General features: G+C 45.3%; 1 protein-coding gene across 2 annotated transcripts; it reads left to right on the top strand.

Moving 5' to 3' along the window:
* Window positions 1-3,692: 3,692 nt before the first annotated feature.
* LOC308661733 (tigger transposable element-derived protein 1-like) lies at window positions 3,693-10,401 on the top strand. 2 transcript variants are annotated; one of them, XM_081316901.1, is made up of 4 exons: window positions 3,693-3,941; window positions 5,348-5,430; window positions 7,528-7,654; window positions 8,528-10,401. In XM_081316901.1, the coding sequence occupies exons 1-4, from the start codon at window positions 3,842-3,844 to the stop codon at window positions 10,246-10,248; spliced, it is 2,031 nt and encodes a 676-aa protein (XP_081173027.1). In that variant the 5' UTR covers window positions 3,693-3,841; the 3' UTR covers window positions 10,249-10,401. The 2 variants fall into 2 exon arrangements, with proteins under 2 accessions (XP_081173027.1, XP_081173028.1); XM_081316902.1 differs by lacking the exon at window positions 3,693-3,941 and adding an exon at window positions 5,138-5,225.
* Window positions 10,402-18,323: the final 7,922 nt, after the last annotated feature.

Below are 18,323 nucleotides of genomic sequence, written 5' to 3'. Positions count from 1 at the left end.
GTGGAGTGTGGAAAGAACTTCAGAACCAGCAGTGACTTTAATTGCCATAAGAAGACACACAGCAGGAAAAGAGGATGTTAATTAGTTTGTGTTGTTAGGACGTTCATTAGTTCATTAGTTGTCAACATTTGCTTAATGCCCACAGAAGTGTCCCATGAGAATCTGTAGAAATATATGGAGTATGGGGAAGGGTTCCAAAGTAGCAGAAGCTTTTTGACCCATTAAAAAGAAGAGTTGCATTGTATAACCAGGAATTAACTTTCGGATATTAGATCTTTGTGATGAACAGAACAGAACAGAACAGAACAGAACAGAACAGAACAGAATAGAATAGAATAGAATACTTCTTTGTTGGCCAAGTGCAATTGGACGCACAAAGAATTTGTCTCTGGTGCATAAGCTCTCAGTGTACATACACACCAAAGGTATGTAGGGCTTTGGCAACTAACACATCTAGATGTCTATGGAGATTCTCAGTCATCCAGGTTGCGGTTGTCCCAAAAGGTACTTTTTTTCAAAAGGCAACTGGACTTTTTTTGCTTTTCCTTAAAAATGTTTTGCTTCTCATCCAGATGCTTCTTCAGAAATGTTCCAGGAGAATCCGTACAAATGCATGGAGTATGGGAAGGGCTTCCAAAGCAGCAGAAGCTTTTTGACCCATTAAAAAGAAGAGTTGCGTTGCATAACTAGGAAATAATTTTTGGATTTTAGATTCTTTGTGAGGATAGGGTAGGGTAGTGTAGGGTAGGATATGACAGGACAGGACAGAATAGAATTCTGTATTGGTCAAGTGTGATTGGAAATACAAGGAATTTGGAATTTGGTGCATAATTTCTCAGTGTACATGCATACAAGTGATTAGCTTTTGTCAATGTGAACACCAAACGTAGATAAGGATTTTGAAACTAATATATCCAGATGTCTACGGAGGTTCTCAGTCATCCAGGTTGCAGTTGTCCCAAAAGGTACTTTTTTCAAAAAGGCAACTAGATTTTCTTTATTTTTCCTTGAAGACATTTTGGTTCTCATCCAAGAAGCTTCTTCAGTACAGTTCCGAACTGAAGAAGCTTGTTGGATTAAAAGCAAAACGTTTTTGAGGAAAAATAAAGAAAGTCCAGTTGCCTTTTGGAAAAACCATCCTTGGGATAACATATTCAGACAACGTTAGGGTGCAGAAAGCTGGCTTAGTCAGGGAATATGCTGAAATATTTTAAGAGGAAACATTGCAACCTAAGTGGTGAGAGTCAGACCTGGTGTTGTTGACCACCCATATTTCCCCAATATTAGAAGAAATCAAGCAGTGGATCTACTACACCAGACATGTCAAACACAACGCCCGGGGGCCGGATCCGGCCCGCGAAGTGGTTTCATGCGGCCCGCGAAGCCATCCTGGAAACAGTGAGGGAACGGCCCCCACTGCCTTGGCCCTGGCCCAGAGACCCTCCTCCTGCCAGAGACCCCCAGATCTGTCCCACTCCTGCCCAGGACCCCATAGGCACCCTTGATGCCAACGATGTAGAGCTGGCCACGCCCACCCAGTAGGCCATACGCACTCTAGCCATGCCCACCCAGTAGGCCATGCCCACCCAGTAGGCCACGCCCACCCAGCCCCCTGAGGGCAACCGCAATGCTGATGCGGCCCTCAATAAAATTGAGTTTGACACCCCTGTACTACACCCTTGTGAAGAAATTCACACCAGAGTACAGAGAACACTTCACTAGAGAACGTGATGAAAGGGGATGAACTATTGAACAATACAAGACTCGAGAGTTTTGTCAAAAGTAATAACTGGAGGGATGGCGGTATGTCTGCACCACCTAAAATTGGTTGAGTTTGACTGATTTCTAGATATTGATTGTGTTTGTTTGTTTTTTAATGCCTTAATTTGTAAAGTAGCTAATGGCTTAGTTTATACATCTCAGATATTGATGGGTTTTGGCCAGTAACTTGCACAATTTAGGGAACCAGCTTTAGAAAATGCAGGTAGGCCTTGACATAATGACCACAATTAAGCCCAAAATTTCCATTGCTAAGCAAGGTAGTTGTAAAGTGAGTTTTGTGCCATTTTACAACTTGTCTTGCCACAATTGTTCAGTTAGTAACATAGCTTCCCCATTGACTTTGCTTGTCAGAAGTCTCAAACGGTGATCACATGACTCCGGGACACTGCAACTGTCATTAATACAAGCGTCTTGAGTTTTGATCACATGACCCTGCTGCAACGGTGGTGTGAAAAATGCTCATAAACCATCTTTTTTCAGTGCCATTGTTATTGCAAACGGTCACTAAATGAGTGATTGTAAGTTGAAGACTAATTATAAAGCAGCAATTGATTATTTGTTATTAAGACACAATCATGGAGGTCGAGAATTTAAGGAAATGTGTTGTTTCAGTTTACTGACAGTTCCCAACTCATTGAAACCCACATTGGAAAATGTAGGTTAGGAATTTCTTAACATCTAAATTAGTCAGGGCGTAGTCCAGGGGTCTCCATACTTGGCAATTTTAAGAGTTGTGAACTTCAACTCCCAGAATTCCTCTGTCAGCGAGGCTTAAAAACCATGTCGCTACGCTTGCTGGAGGAATTGTAGAAGTTGCGGTCCACAAGTCTTAAAGTTGCTAAGTTTGGAGACCCCTATGGAATTACGGTCTGTTGTTGTTTCTAGTGCCTTCCTAATGTAAAGTCTTTTGATGTCCAACATCCTGGAAATGGAGAAAGAATTATGGCCAATATTTCCTTGCTCTTCAAAAAAAAAAAAAGGATTACAAGCATTATGAGACACCTGAATCTTCGAAATAAAAGTTAAAAGTCTGAGAAGGGGGAAGAGGGGGAAAGAGGCTGGAGGAAGCCGTGGAGAAGGATCAGTTTTCCCAGGGAAGAAGGACCCTCTTCCCCCCCCCCACCCGTGGCAGAAGGGAGGAGGTGGGCAGGGAGACCCTTGAGGGGCGGAGCCCTCCGGCCTTTTGAGGAGGGGAGGAGCTAGAGGGGGAGGAGCTAGAAGGGCTTCCTGCTTGGGCTCTTGCGAAGTCCTGGCGGGGGCCGTTCCGAGGAGGGGAATCCACGCGTGTGACCGGGAAGGAAGGAAAGCAGCGGGGGCCGCCAGGGCCGCGCGGAGAGCGGATCGTGGATCCTTTGCTGCGCGCATCTCTTAGGGACGGAGCCTACTTTTCCTTTCGAGCGCCAGGTAAGAACGTCCTTCCATCGTGGATCCTTTGCTGCGCGCATCTCTTAGGGACGGAGCCTACTTTTCCTTTCGAGCGCCAGGTAAGAACGTCCTTCCATCGTGGATCCTTTGCTGCGCGCATCTCTTAGGGACGGAGCCTACTTTTCCTTTCGAGCGCCAGGTAAGAACGTCCGTCCTTCCTTCCTTCCTTCCTTCCTTCCTTCCTTCCTTCCTTCCTTCCTTCCTTCCTTCCTTCCTTCCTTCCTTCCTTCCTTCCTTCCTTCCTCTTCTCCTTCCCTTCCCTTCCCTTCCCTTCTCCTTCCTTCCTTCCTTCCTTCCTTCCTTCCTTCCTTCCTTCCTTCCTTCCTTCCTTCCTTCCTTCCTTCCTTCCTTCCTTCCTTCCTTCCTTCCTCCCTTCCCTTCCCTTCCCTTCTCCTTCCCTTCTCCTTCCCTTCCCTTCCCTTCTTCCTTCTCCCTCCCTCCCTTCCTTTCCTTCCTTCCTATGCCTGGACAGGTGAGCCTCTAATGTCCCTTCCTGGGGCGCCCCTAAGATCGCTCCTGCAGTCCCCACTTTCTCCTTGGGGAGATTTCTTCTGCCGGCCCTTCCGGATCGTTTCGCGTGACTTTGGTTTGTCTCGGGCTGTTTCCGATCCAGAAGCCTCCGGGAGTTCAATGAATGGCTGCTGAACCGGCGGGCGGAAAAGGGAGCGATCCCTCCCACGAGCCGTTCTTTCGGGGAGTTGCTCAAGACGAGCCCCTTCAGGCGAGAGCAGCAGGTAAAAAGGCTCCTTGTGCTGCCACCGCGTGGCTGTTTTGGAGAAATTACCGTGTGGGCAGTCAGACCTTTTGATGCCCTTTAATCCTTCAGGGTTGACTTGGCCCGAGTTTCTTCCCTTCCTAAATTCTTTCTTTTTTCCCCATCGTTTAATTTAACTGTGTTTTTAAAGTCTTCGGTGCATTTGAAAGGTTTCGTGTGCATTTCAAAAGGTGTCACCTTTTTTTCCCTGTAGGCTAGCGTTTCTCAACCTTGGCAACTTTTAAGATATGTGAACTTCAACTCCCAGAATTCCCCCCCCCAGCCAGCTTACCTGATTTGGGATCCTGGGGAAGGAAAATTCTTCAATTTTTTTTCCTGTTTGTGTAATTTGCCTTTGTGTTAATCTCAATCCTTCAGTGCGTTAAATCTCTTTTTTCTAAAATGTTATATCTCTGTATTAAACTTGCCTGAAATTTGAATTGTACCTCCATGCCAACTGGATGGTAAAATGATTGGCGAGAATACATAACAAAAACCTGTAAATGCTCTGAGTGGGAGATGAGTTGAGCCTCATTTTGTGGCATCTCCTGTTTCACTCCGTGCCAAGGGGAGGAACGTATGAGACTAGGCCAAAGCCACCATACTAAAAGTTGCCAAGGCATATAAGCAGGGTGGACAAAAGCCAGGAGAAGCTCCTTCGGGGAAAGGAATCGAGTCATTAAGGGAACAAAAAGGACCAAAGTGGGGACTGAGCACATGGCTAGCCCCTCCCCAAGTCTCACCACCACCACCACCAACAACAACAAAGGAGTTGGGCCTGAATGGGAAGCCCCTCCCCGCCATTTCTGGGGGCATAAAAAGAAGTCTGACAGCCTACCCAGTCTTTTTAAAGCCCTTGTTTTTGGATCCCAGACTTTGCAGATTCCATCCCTCTGGCTGGTGCCTGGCACCCTAGTAGTAGACACTGTGCGTGTATGTGTTTGTGTGTGTAAAAGAGCAAAAATGTATTAGTAAAAGTTTGCTGTTATTTTAAACTCACCGGGTCTCTGTGTATTTTAAAGAACTGTTTGTGCCCCCGTGTTCAGTTGGTTTGGGATTGAGTGTGGCAATTTTCCAGGTCTCTCTCTCTCTCTCTCTCTCTCTCTCTCTCTCTCTCTCTCTGTGTGTGTGTGTGTGTGTGTGTGTGTGTGACCATAAGCTGAACCTGAGAGCACATGTTTGTAACACACACCTTTCAGCTTTCCTCTTACCCAGTGTCAGCTTCTACGTGCTGTTGCTGTGACAGCAAGACTTTCAAATAAACGTGAGTCCCTAGTTAGCACAGAAATAGGCTAAAACCATTCCTCTTCATTGAAGCTTCAAGAATATTGCGAGGATGTTTGAAAGCAAATTATTCCTTTGCTGTTTTTTCTCCCCTACTCCTAGACACTCTAATGGCATGGTGTTCATCTTCTGGAACCTCGGTTCTTTCTAGTGGAGGATTAACAACAGACGTGCTTCCAACTCAGGTAGGACGAGTCTCTCCTCTCTTAAAGTGTCAGTTTGATCTAGTGAAGAAGTAATAATAATAATAATAATAATAATAATAATAATAATAATAATAATAATAATAAGTTGGAAGGGACCTTGGAGGTCATCTAGTCCAACCCCCTGCTCAGGCAGGAAACCTTATACCATTTCAGGCAAATGGCTGTCCAGTCTCTTCTTAAAAACCTCCAGTGTTAGAGCATTCACCACCTCTGGAGGCAGGTTGTTCCACTGGTTAATTGTTCTAACTGTCAGGAAGTTTCTCCTTAGTTCTAGGTTGCTTCTCTCCTTGACTAGTTTCCATCCGTTGCTTCTTGTCCTGCTTTCAGGTGCTTTGGAGAATAGCTTGACTCCCTCTTCTTTGTGGTAGCCCCTGAGATATTGGAACACTGCTATCATGTCACCCCTCACTCTTCTCTTCGTTAAACTACACATACCCAATTCCAGCAACCGTTCCTTATATGTTTTAGCCTCCAGTCCCCTAATCATCTTTGTTGCTCTTCTCTGTACCCTTTCTAGAGTCTCAACATCTTTTTTACATCGTGGTGACCAAAACTGGATGCAGTATTCCAGGTGTGGCCTTACCAAAGCATTGTAAAGTGGTATTAGTACTTCACCTGATCTTGATTCTGTCCCTCTGTTAATGCAGCCTAGCACTGTGTTGGCTTTTTTGGCAGCTGCAGCACACTGCTGGCTCATATTGAAGTGATTGTCTACTAGGACTCCGAGATCTCTCTCACAGTTACTACTATTGAGCAAGGTACCTATACTATACCTGTGCATTTGATTTTTCCTGCCTAAATGTAGAACCTTACATAGCAGAGTTGGAAGGGCACCTTGGAGGTCTTCTAGTCCAAGCCCGTGTTCAAGCAGAAGACCCTGTGCCATTTCAGAGTTTCCAGTCTCTTCTTAAAAACCTCCAGTGATTAAGTGCCCACAACCTCTGAAGGCACGCCGTCCCAGTTAGTCAATTTTTTTCTCATTGTCAGGAAGTTTCTCCTTAATTCCAAGTTGACTTTTCTTTTTCATTAGTTTCCATCCATTGTTTCTTGTCTTGCCCCCTGGTGCTCTGAAAAACATTGAGCCCCTCTTCTTTATGGCAGCCCCTCAAATATTGGAATACTGCTATCATGTCACTCCTAATCTTTCTTTTCTCTAGAGTAGCCATACCCAGTTCCTGCAACCGTTCTTCAAGTCTCAACATCTTTTTTTCTAATGTGGTGACCAAAACTGAATGCAGTATTCCAGGTGTGGTCTTTACTAAGGTTTCTTTTTTAAAAAAATGGTACACACAAAAGCCCAAAGTAAAAAAAAGTAAAGTCCAAACTTGACTTTTGCACATAAATTAAATGTTGAACCCCACTTTCCACGATTTGGCATGATTCATTGGCTAAGTGCAGTCGGTAAAATTAACCCAGTGTTGGATTAGGCCAATATATCCAAGGACTAGCCCATCCGCGGACAGCAAAGGGATATGGGGTTGCTGCTCCTGCAGAATCAGCCAGATCAATAAATAAAGTGTTAACTAGATGTATCCCTAGTCAGAGGAACTTTGTTCTCCAGAGAAGAAGTTCTGTCCAGGAATTGCACAGCAGCTGTTCAGACGACGTCAAAGACACTGACAGAGACTTGTAGTCTTTGATATAAACATAAATTTATTTAATGTACAATTTTACAGCAGTCTTTGTCATCATCCAGAAAAGGAAGAACATAAAAGATAGTCAGGAACATAGGAACATCATGAGGTAAATCGAAAACAGTATACAGAACAGACAGAAGGAAAAAGGAGGGAAAACTGGGAAACTCACCCTTTATGCTTACAGCAACCAATCATAGCATAGATTGCCTCATGCAGGAGCCAGTACTGTCCAATCAATTAACTACAACTGTTTGTTCTGGCCTATTGTACACTTTACTCTTCCAGCTACTGAATTCAATATCTTAACATGCTCATTTGCCCTACTTGGAAACACTGGAGTTTGTACATCAAGAAGAGGATCTGCATGTAATTCATTGAAGTGTTCGTTGTTAGGAATGCTCATGGGATTCGTTGTGTTTTTCTCCCCTCCCTGTGTCAGGATTTGGTATCGCCCAAGGATGTAGCTGTGTTTTTTTCCATGGAGGAGTGGGCCCTGCTGGATTCTGAGCAAAAAGCCCTGTACCAAGAGGTTTTGCTGGAAAACGCAAGGAATATGGCCTCCTTAGGTAAGAGATTCTGTTCAGATACTGTAGTGCAAAAGATGTTTTTCTAAAAAAAATTAATGCACATGAAGTCCTCCAGCATTATTTTTGGTGCTGTATCTCCTCTCTAAACTGCTGTTTTTCAAGTTTGCAAGCTATTTATATGAGAGGTTTTTTTTTAAATCCTTTTCTACGAAGCCTGGCTTTTCTTCACAAATGGACTCTGTATGAAGAGTCTGGCCTTTGCAAGTCGCTGTCTCCCATTTGTTAAGAATCAGATTCAGTCTTGCACATGCTGTGCATGAAGGGAACAAAATAAGCAAGTGGAGCAGACGGAAGATATAAACCAATGTTTAATAAAAGGTAAAGGTTCCCCTGCACATGCATGTTAGTCGTTTCCAACTCTAGGGGCCAGTGCTCATCTCCGTTTCAAAGCCGAAGAGCCAGCGCTTGTCCGAGGACGTCTCCGTGGTCATGTGGCCAGCATGACTAGATGCCAAAGGCGCACGGAACGCTGTTACCTTCCCACCATAGTGGTCCCTATTTTTCTACTTTCATTTTTACGTGCTTTCGAACTGCTAGGTTGGCAGAAGCTGGGATGAGTAACAGGCGCTCACTCTGTTACGTGGCACTCGGGATTCGAACCGTCAAATTGCCGACCATCTGATCGACAAGCTCAGCGTCCTAACCCACTGAGCCAGTACTGTAAATAAAAGACTTCCAAATACTGTACAGTATATTGTTGTTAGCAGTGACCATTCCTATGCTTTTGTCAAGGGAAAGAAATTTCTGACAGAGAAGGACAACACATTCTTGCACTATGGTACTGCCACCCCTCACTATAAGAATGATTTTACTTTAAACAGTTCCAACCAGTCTCTCTTTTTCTATCTACAGGACAAGATAGTGAACTTTTCCATCAACTCTTTCGTTGGCTAGAAATGTCTTCCCAAGGAAAGCAACCAAGCTCTGCATCAGCTCAACCTGGAGGCAAGAAACGAAGGAGAAGAATCAATTTGGATTTGAAAATGAAAATAATTAAAGCCCACGAGAAGGGGAAGAAGATAAAGACCATAGTAGAAGAAGAAGGGCTGGCCTCGTCCACCATTTGCACTATCCTTAGGGATAAAGAAAAGATAAAAGAGGCAATTAAATCTGCTCCAGGAACAGATGCCATAATCACGAGAAATAGGACAGGCCTCATTTCAAAAACAGAACAGCTACTTGTGCTTTGGATTGACGATCGGATCCAAAAAAGAATCCCAATTAGTCTCCATCTGATTCAGGTGAAGGCACGCAGCATTTTTGAAATGCTAAAGCAAGGAGCAGGTGAGGAGCGCAATGAGACATTTGGGGCCAGCCGTGGCTGGTTTATGCGATTCCAAAAACGATTTAATTACTACAACATACGAACCACCGGTGAAGCTTTGAGTGCTGATGAAGAAGCTGCCCAACGCTTTCCAGACAAACTGGATGAAATTGTAGTAGAGGGCAACTATTCACCACAGCAGATCTTTAATGTGGATGAAACTGGGCTGTATTGGAAGCAAATGCCAGAGCGGACTTACATCCACAAAGAGGCCAAAACAACGCCTGGATATAAAGCATCTGAGGACAGAATAACTTTGTTGTTGGGCGGAAATGTCTCTGGGTTCAAGTTGAAGCCGTTGCTGATTGATAGATCAGAGAATGCTCATGCCTTCAAAAACATAAGTAAGCACGCTCTCCCAGTGTATTACAGAGCCAATAAGAAGGCGTGGATGACCCAAGTAATCTTTGAGGATTGGTTTATGACCTGCTTTGTGCCACAAGTAAGGACCTACTGCTTAGAGAAAAAGATCCCGTTCAGAATACTCCTACTTCTGGACAATGCGCCTGGACATCCCCCCCATCTGGGCAATCTCCACCCTGGTGTGAAAGTAGTCTATCTCCCCAAAAACACGAGCCCTCTGCTACAACCTATGGATCAGGGAGCGATTGCAACTTTCAAGGCACACTACTTACGTGCCACATTGGCCGAAGCCATAGCTGCAATGGACAGAGAGGAAATAATATTGCGTGACTTTTGGAAAGGTTACAATATTCTTCACTGCATCCAAAATATTGCGGCAGCCTGGCAGGATGTCCATACAAAATGTATGCAAGGGGTTTGGAGCAAATGTTTAAAACGTTTTGCTGTATTTGTAAAAAATTGGGAAGGTTTTGACCAAAATAAAAATTTAGAAGTCATCAGTCGGGACATTGTAACACTGACCAGATCCCTTGTTTTAGATATTGATGCTGGGGACGTGGGAAATTTCATTGCATACACCGAGGGGGAGCTTTCCAATGAAGAGTTAATGCAACTGCAAAATGAATCGGAAGAACAGAGGGATGTGGAGGCAGGAGAAGATGAAGAGGAGGAGGAAGAGGGAGGAGGAGGGGCTTGCGTCTCTAAAAAGTTAACATTGAAAGAATTGGCAGAGTTTTTCTCCAAAACGAACCATGTGTTATCTTTTTTGAGTGACATTGATCCCAACGAAGAACGTGTGGGTAGAGTCCAAAGAGAAATCAATAACGTTTTGAAATGTTATCGAGAAATATATGAAGATAAACAAACAAAAAAAGAGTGCAAATAACTGGCAGGGTTCCTCCAGAAAACTACAGCACTCTCATCCCCATCTACCTCAACAGTCCTGTATTTCAGTGTTTTGCATTTTACTTTTCAATTATTGAAGAGTATGTGTGTTTACATATTAATTACTGTCATTAAAGTTTTATACATGCAGTAATGTTAATAATAATGGTCATTTCTTTGAAGAGAAGCAGACATTGAGGGGAGAAGTGTGCAAGGCAGTCTAACTCACGGCTCTCTCCAGAGTGTTTCTGATAGTCTCTTCTTAAAAGATTCCAATGATGGGGCACCCACAACTTCTGGAGGCAATTTAAATTTAAAACCTCTTTAAAAAAAAACAAAACTTCTCCTGATCAGCACAAGCCTCTCCAGGCAAAATCCAAAATGGGGTAGGGGTGGAAGTTTCCTTCCAAAATGGAGAGCACAGGCAAAATCCAAAATAGGCTGTGGAGTGGGGTGGGATTTGCTTCCAATAAGGGATCAGCAGAATCTCTGGTGGGTCTGTGTTGGGGAGAGGAAGCAGCCGCCGCCGCTTGCTACCCATCCTTTGATGGATTGATCCATTATTTCCTTGGCTCTCCCCTCCCGCCCTTAGTCATAATAAGATTAGTCTTATTCCTCACCCACAAAACAACCCTGTAAGGTAGGGCAGGTTGACAGAGCTGGTAAAAAAATTTAAGTTTCCAGGGATGAACCGTATTATCTGATTTGCAAACAGCACCAAGGTAGTGGGAATAACTAACTCTCTAGAAGATAGGCTCACGATCCAGAAAGAGCTTAACAGACTTGAACCCTGGGCCCTAACTAACAAAAACAAAATTCACCGGTGAGAAAAAGTTTTAGATAGGCAAGAAAGACCTTCCCCTTTAAACCAACTACAGTACCAAAGTAACCATTTAAGAACAAGCAGAACCCCATCAGTCAAGTATCATCTTCGAAGAGTGCTGCCAAAACTGCTCAGTGTTGAGACTGACCTTTGCCTAATAGGAACTGCGTGTTCAGCTTTTCAAAAATTATCATGTACCGTATTTTCCGGCGTATAAGACGACCCGTCGTATAAGACGACCCCCTACTTTTAAGAAGTTTTTCAAGGTTTTGTCTTATACGCCGGAAAATACTTACATGCCCTGCCCGTCGCAGAGGAGGCGAAGGCCCGACTGGCCCCGCCGGCCCTCCCGCTGCTCCCGCGCTTCTGCCGGCCCCCGAGGCGCAGCGTTTCCCGGGCGGCAGGCAGCGCCGGAGGGCAGCTGCCACCCCGCCACGGCCGGCGGCGCGGCAGTCGCTCTCCCGGTTTGGCAAGTTTCCCGGCGGGTGACCAAAGAGCAGCCTCTGCCGGCGCTTACTCCAATGCGCTGCAACTAGGAGTGCGAGCCGCCGAGGACGGGAGAAGCAGAGCCAGCAGGCAGCCGCTGTGAGCGCGGCGCTGAGGGGCAGCGGCAGAACGGCCAGCAGCCCCATGCGTAGCAGCAGCAGCCGGCTCAGCAACAGGTCTGCTAAATCGGCCAAGAAAGTATAAAAATGGCCCCTCACTGTCCAGCTTTTCATAAAACAAGGTGAGGACACCGACCTCGCTCCACGGGCGGCGGGAAGAGCTGCCACGTCTGGGGACTCCTCCTCCTTCCCCCCTCCCACCGCCCTCTCGCCTCACGAAACGGCCTCTTAGTCCGGCGCGCAGCTCCGATCCCGGCTGCCTGCTGGCCCGTCTCGGTTGCGCTGATGCGCCCGAGCGGCTGCTTCTCCCGTCCTCGGCGGCTCGCACTCCTAGTTGCAGCGCATTGGAGTAAGCGCCGGCAGAGGCTGCTCTTCGGTCACCCGCCGGGAAACTTGCCAAACCGGGAGAGCGACTGCCGCGCCTACGCCCCGCCTGGGACGCCGCACCTGCCTGCCTCTTAAAGTGCCCACCCTGCATCCCTCTGGCCAAGGCAAAGGCGGCTGATGAGGACACCGACCTCGCTCCACGGGCGGCGGGAAGAGCTGCCACGTCTGGGGACTCCTCCTCCTCCTCCTTCCCCCCTCCCGCCGCCCTCTCGCCTCACGAAACGGCCTCTTAGTCCGGCGCGCAGCTCCGATCCCGGCCACCAGGCTGGCTCGTCTCCGACAGCACCGCCCGGCGGAAGCGCATCCCCGCGGGGGGGGAGAGCGGTGCTGGTGACAGGCGAGTCCGGCGGGCACAAGGCCCTCCCCTCGGGCCAAGAGCCAACGGGCAGCGCCGCCTTCACGTGGGGAGAGCCGCCCGACGCTCCCGCCCAGCCGTGTCCCGGAGCCGCGCCGGAGTTAGCTCAGTTGCGCGGGGCGGCCCGGCTTTGCAAGAACGGGGACGCTCGACTGATTTGTTTTTTTTCCGGCGTATAAGACGACCCGGCGTATAAGACAACCCCCCAACTTTTGAGAAGATTTTCAGGGGTTAAAAAGTCATCTTATACGCCGGAAAATACGGTACCTAAGGAGCCTAATGCTGGGAAAGGTTGAGGGCAAGAGAAGAAGGGGACAGCAGAGAATGAGGTGGCTGGATGGAGTCACTGAAGCAGTAGGTGTGAGCTTAAAGGGACTCTAGAAGATGGTAGAGGACAGGAAGGCAAGGTAATCAGGTAATCTCCTGGGTTGTAGTAAATAACAACAACCACAAAGTTGGAAGGGACCTAGGAGGTCATCTAGTCCAACCCCCTGCTCAGGCAGGAAACCCTATACCATTTCAGACAAATGGCTGTCCAGTCTCTTCTTAAAAACTTCCAGTGTTGGAGCATTCACCATTTCTGGGGGCAGGTTGTTCCACTGGTTAATTGTTCTGACTGCCAGGAAGTTTCTCCTTAGTTCTAGGTTGCTTCTCTCCTTGACTAGTTTCCATACATTGCTTCTTGTCCTGCTTTCAGGTGCTTTGGAGAATAGCTTGGCTCCCTCTTCTTTGTGGCAACCCCTGAGATATTGGAACACTGCAATCATGTCACCCCCACCCTTCTCTTCATTAAACTACACATACCCAATTCCAGCAACCGTTCCCTATATGTTTTAGCCTCCAGTCCCCCAATCATCTTTGTTGCTCTTCTCTGTACTCTTTCTAGAGTCTCGACATCTTTTTTACGTCGTAGTGACCAAAACTGGATGCAGTATTCCAGGTGTGGCCTTACCAAGGCATTGTAAAGTGGTACTAGTACTTCATGTGATCTTGATTCTGTTGTTGTTGTTGTTGTTAGTTGCGAAGTCGTGTCCGACCCATCGCGACCCTATGGACAATGTTCCTCCAGGCTTTCCTGTCCTCTACCATCTTCTGGAGTCCATTTAAGCTCACGCCTACTGCTTCAGTGACTCCATCCAGCCACCTCATTCTCTGTCGTCCCCTTCTTCTATTGCCCTCAATCTTTCCCAGCATTAGACTCTTCTCCAGTGAGTCCTTCCTCCTCATTAGGTGGCCAAAGTATTTGAGTTTTAGCTTCAGGATCTGGCCTTCTAAAGAGCAGTCAGGGTTGATCTCCTCTAGGACTGACCGGTTTGATCGCCTTGCAGTCCAAGGGACTCGCAGGAGTCTTCTCCAGCACCAGAGTTCAAAGGCCTCAATTCTTTTGCGCTCAGCCTTTCTTATGGTCCAACTTTCACTGCCATACATTGCAACTGGGAAGACCATAGCCTTGACTATACGCACTTTTGTTGACAGGGTGATGTCTCTGCTTTTTAGTGTGCTGTCTAGATTTGCCATGGCTTTCCTCCCGAGGAGCAAGCGTCTTTTAATTTCTTGACTACAGTCCCCATCTGCAGTGATCTTGAAGCCCAGGAAAATAAAATCTGTCACTACCTCCATTTCTTCCCCATCTATTTGCCAGGAATTGAGAGGGCCGGATGCCATGATCTTGGTTTTCTTAATGTTTAGTTTCAACCCAACTTTTGCACTCTCCTTCTTCACTCGCAACAAGAGACTCTTCAGTTCCTCTTCACTTTCTGCCATTAGAGTGGTATCATCTGATTCTATCCCTCTGTTAATGCAGCCTAGCACCGTGTTGGCTTTTTTGGCAGCTGCAGCACACTGCTGGCTCATATTGAAGTGATTGTCCACCAGGACTCCGAGATCTCTCTCACAGTTACTACTATCGAGCAAGGTACCACCTATACTATACCTGTGCATTTGATTTTTCCTGCCTGAATGTAGAACCTTACTTTTTCACAATTGAATTTCATTTTGTTAGATAGTGCCCAGTGTTCGAGTCTGTCCAGATCCTCCTGTATTTTAAGCCTATCTTCTGGAGTATTGGCTATTCCTGTCAGTTTGGTGTCATCTGCAAATTTGATGAGTTCCCCATCTATCCCCTCATCGAAATCATTGATGAAGATGTTGAAGAGCACTGGGCCCAGAACAGAGCCCTGGGGCACCCCACTACACACTAGTTTCCATCTGTTGCTTCTTGTCCTGCCTTCGGGCGCTTTGGAGAATAGCTTGACTCCCTCTTCTTTGGGGCAGCCCCTGAGATACTGGAAGGCTGCTATCATGTCCCCCCACTCGTCCTTCTCTTCATTAAACTAGAGATACCGAATTCCAGCAGCTGTTTCTTATATTAAACTTCTTAAATTGTTCTATTGTCACCTTCAACGGACATTTCATCTGCATCGTGGCAGAAGGAAATTGGGACAGAAACAGAAAGAAATGCGTTTTCAGCAATAGCATTTGACATATTGATGGAGATGTTTCCTAAAGTTCTTTCTCTGGCACAAAGTCAAAGTTCAGCAGTCTCAAAATACCTCCTCCGCAGGGAAGATTTTCCATTTTGCCTCAGTTATGGAAGAGAAACCTGCAATTTCAGACCAGCATAGACTCTGCCAAAGTCTACTTATTGTCTCAGCAGGGCTGGATATAGTTACAGATCAGATTTTTCAGTTCTTTATATCCCATTTTTAATCACGTTGTTTAAAATTAAAGGTGGTGGTGAAGATTCCATAAACTTGTTTCGAAATAGAATAAATGACTAGGGTTTTAATAATTAGAAGGGGAATTGGGAATGTTACATCAGAAGACTGCAGTTGAAGAAAATAATTTTCTACGACTCAGGGGCATAGTCCAAATTTAAGAATCAAGAAAGGAATAATTCAGGGAGGTTTGACTGCTTTTTACCCTAAAAAGGTATATTTGAGACTCTCTTAAGATTTTCACGTGGTAAAACAATTAAATACTTTTTCACTAGCCAGTGGAGAAATTTTAATTTCTTCTTATTGTGTCTTGTGTGAATGAAACCATCTTCTTCAATGAAGGTCAGATATTTTTTAATTTTTTTTATTTTAATTCCATTTATATCCCGCCCTTCTCCGAAGACTCAGGGCGGCTTACAAGCTTAGCAGTAGCCTTCATTCTATGTATATGCCTGCTTGTTAGGGCTTTCACACTCCCCCCAAGCGGCATTATTACAAAGTCAGCTTAATTGCCCCCAACAATCATATTCCAGAATGCTTACCTCTAGGTAATGATATATCCTAAGATCAATATTGTTTTGAATGAATTTTTTTCTTGAATACTGCATTCTTTTGACCTATATAGAGGATAAGTGCATATGAATTGATTATCAACTGTCATGTGGGCATCAACATCTACTGACATCATAGCCAGACCATCTTCAGGATGATCTGTCCATAACTTGGACTCTGTTTCCTAGTCAATAGATAGTTAATCTACTTTCATTAGATTTCCCAAAGTTTGTTTGACGGACTAAGGCATGTGTCTGCAACCCGCGGCTCTGGAGACGCATGTGGCTCTTTCAGCCTTCTGCAGCTTCCAGCCTCCTCCGCCATTTGCAGAGAGACAGACAGAAACAGAGAGGCACTTGCACTTCCCTTCTCTCTCTCTCTCTTCCTGTGGACTTGCCCCCTTGCAGCGGTCCTGATTGGCCCTGCACCTGGGCGCCCCATCCCCTGGGAGAAGCATGGCCAGTAAGTCCCTTTTCCAGGCTGGCCCTGTCCGAGTTGCACATGGCCAGGGAGCTGCGTGGGGCAGCCCCGGGATCCCCCCTGGGAATGGCCCACTGGAATCTCCACTGAGCGGGCCAGCCCTCCCACAACCTGCGGCTCTTAGGGGAGTGCAGCCGCTGTGATCCCCAGCCGGTGAGCCAATTTAAAGCGAACCCAATCAGAATGTGAGGTGAACAGAAGATCGGGGGGGTGGGGGGTGGAGAGAGAGAGAGAGAGAGAGAGAGAGAGAGAGAGAGAGAGAGAGAGAGAGAGAGAGAGAGAGAGAGAAGGGAAGCACAAGTGCCTCTGTGTCTCTCTGACTCTGTCTCTCTCTCTCTCTCTCACAGACCAAGGGGGGAGGGAGGGAGGGAGGGAGGGAGAGAGAGAGAGAGAGAGAGAGAGAGAGAGAGAGAGAGAGAGAGAGAGAGAGAGAGAGAGAGAGAGAGAGAGAGATTGTCCTTACTGGACTTTTAGTAAAGAATGAATATTTTGATTTTTTTTTAATTAAGAGGTGAGGTATGGGGATAATTATGCTGTATTTAAAGATGGTAGATAAGCTACTAAAATTGTTTTTACCTGTTGGGATGAAGGAGAAAGGTTTTTTTCCCTCTTTCTCCTGTCCTTTTCTTTTTTTTCCCTGCAATTTTTTTCTTTTCTATTTTTCTATTTGTAGTTTTTATAGTTTGCACCGGCTTTTTATTTCATAAATACGAGGAGGGCTCAAATAGATATTGAGTATTTTATTTGAAAGTAATCTTCGACCCAGCGTCTTTTATTTTTTGGAGTTCAAAATGCTTTTGTTGCATGCAGAAATAAAAATTTGTTTTCTTTGTAGCAGTTCATTGATTTCATAAATGCAACACGCTATAGTTTTTTTTATACATAGCACAAAGGTAAAAAAAAACCTATATATGCAGTGTTATCTTCATTTTAGATGTCAGAAGGGTTTTGTGGCTCCCAGTATTTTCTTTTCTGTGGGAAATGGGTCCAAGTGGCTCTTTGAGTGTTTAAGGTTGCCGACCCCTGGACTAAGGGAATATATTTCTAGGGAAAGCATGTTTCATTTTTACATGCTGTGAGGTATATAAATGTGTTATTGATCTGACGTGGAGAATTCAGTGCTGTGCCATCCTGCCTTTATAATATTATTCTATGTACAGTATTCTAGTTAAGTCCTTGTATTCAAACTAAGCTAGAGATGAATTATCATAATCCAGACTCTGAATAAAAGATGTTGGAGGTGTGGCGGTGAAGATGCAACGTATTTTCATATATGGTGGACCTGTAAAAAGGTTAAAGCTTTTTGGATTAAAATTTGGTGGAACATGCAAAAGATATTCAAGAAAAGGATAAAGTTTTGTCCGCAACTGTTTTTACTGGGCATTATTACTGATACTACTGTTGTGGACACTAAGCTGATGTTGAACTTAATTACGGCAGCGAGACTTTTAGTAGCGCAATATTGGAAGAAGGAAGAACTGCCGACTATAGAAGAATGGACTTTAAAAGTCTCCAATCTGGCGGAAATGGCAAAGATCTCAGCGTACTTGAAAGATCAGTCGCAACAGAGGTATATTGTGGAGTGGAGAAGATGGATTGATTATATCCAGAATAAATATGAGACTAAAAAGTTTCATCTAGCATTTGAATAAGTATTGATGCGATATTTAAATTGCTTATAGTTATTTTATAAGAGTTAAAGTGCGATAGATTTAATATTTTATTGTTGTTTGCATAAGGTAGACTATGATTGTTTGTATTTTTATACCCTGTATTGAGCTCTGGGAAGTCGGGGAGGGGGGAGGGGGAGGGGAGAGAGGTGTTGGGGAGGGTTGGGGAGAGGGGAGGGGTTTGGGAGGGGTTTTGTCTTTTTAAAAAATGTATTGTAAAACTTTTCAATAAAAAAAAAGATAGGTCCCCTTTGGCAATTCTTCTTTCTGTCTTCAAGTCCCTGAAATCACCTGATTTCCCACTGAAATAAGGGGAGACAGAAATATTATTTATCCCAATCAACCAACTTCTAAGCTAGGAAACCTCAAAAAAAAAATGTAGCAGGGAACAATGGGGAAAATATTACTTGAAGTGGATCTTTTCCCACTTCCAATTCATAAAAAAGTAAATCACACCCAACAGATTGGTTTCTGTTGAGATCTCATG

The sequence above is a fragment of the Vipera berus genome (genome assembly GCF_964194415.1).
Source record: "Vipera berus genome assembly, chromosome: 2".
Taxonomy (NCBI): domain Eukaryota; kingdom Metazoa; phylum Chordata; class Lepidosauria; order Squamata; family Viperidae; genus Vipera; species Vipera berus.
The sequence above is the reverse complement of the archived record's forward strand: the minus strand, read 5'-3'. Positions and strand labels throughout refer to the sequence as shown.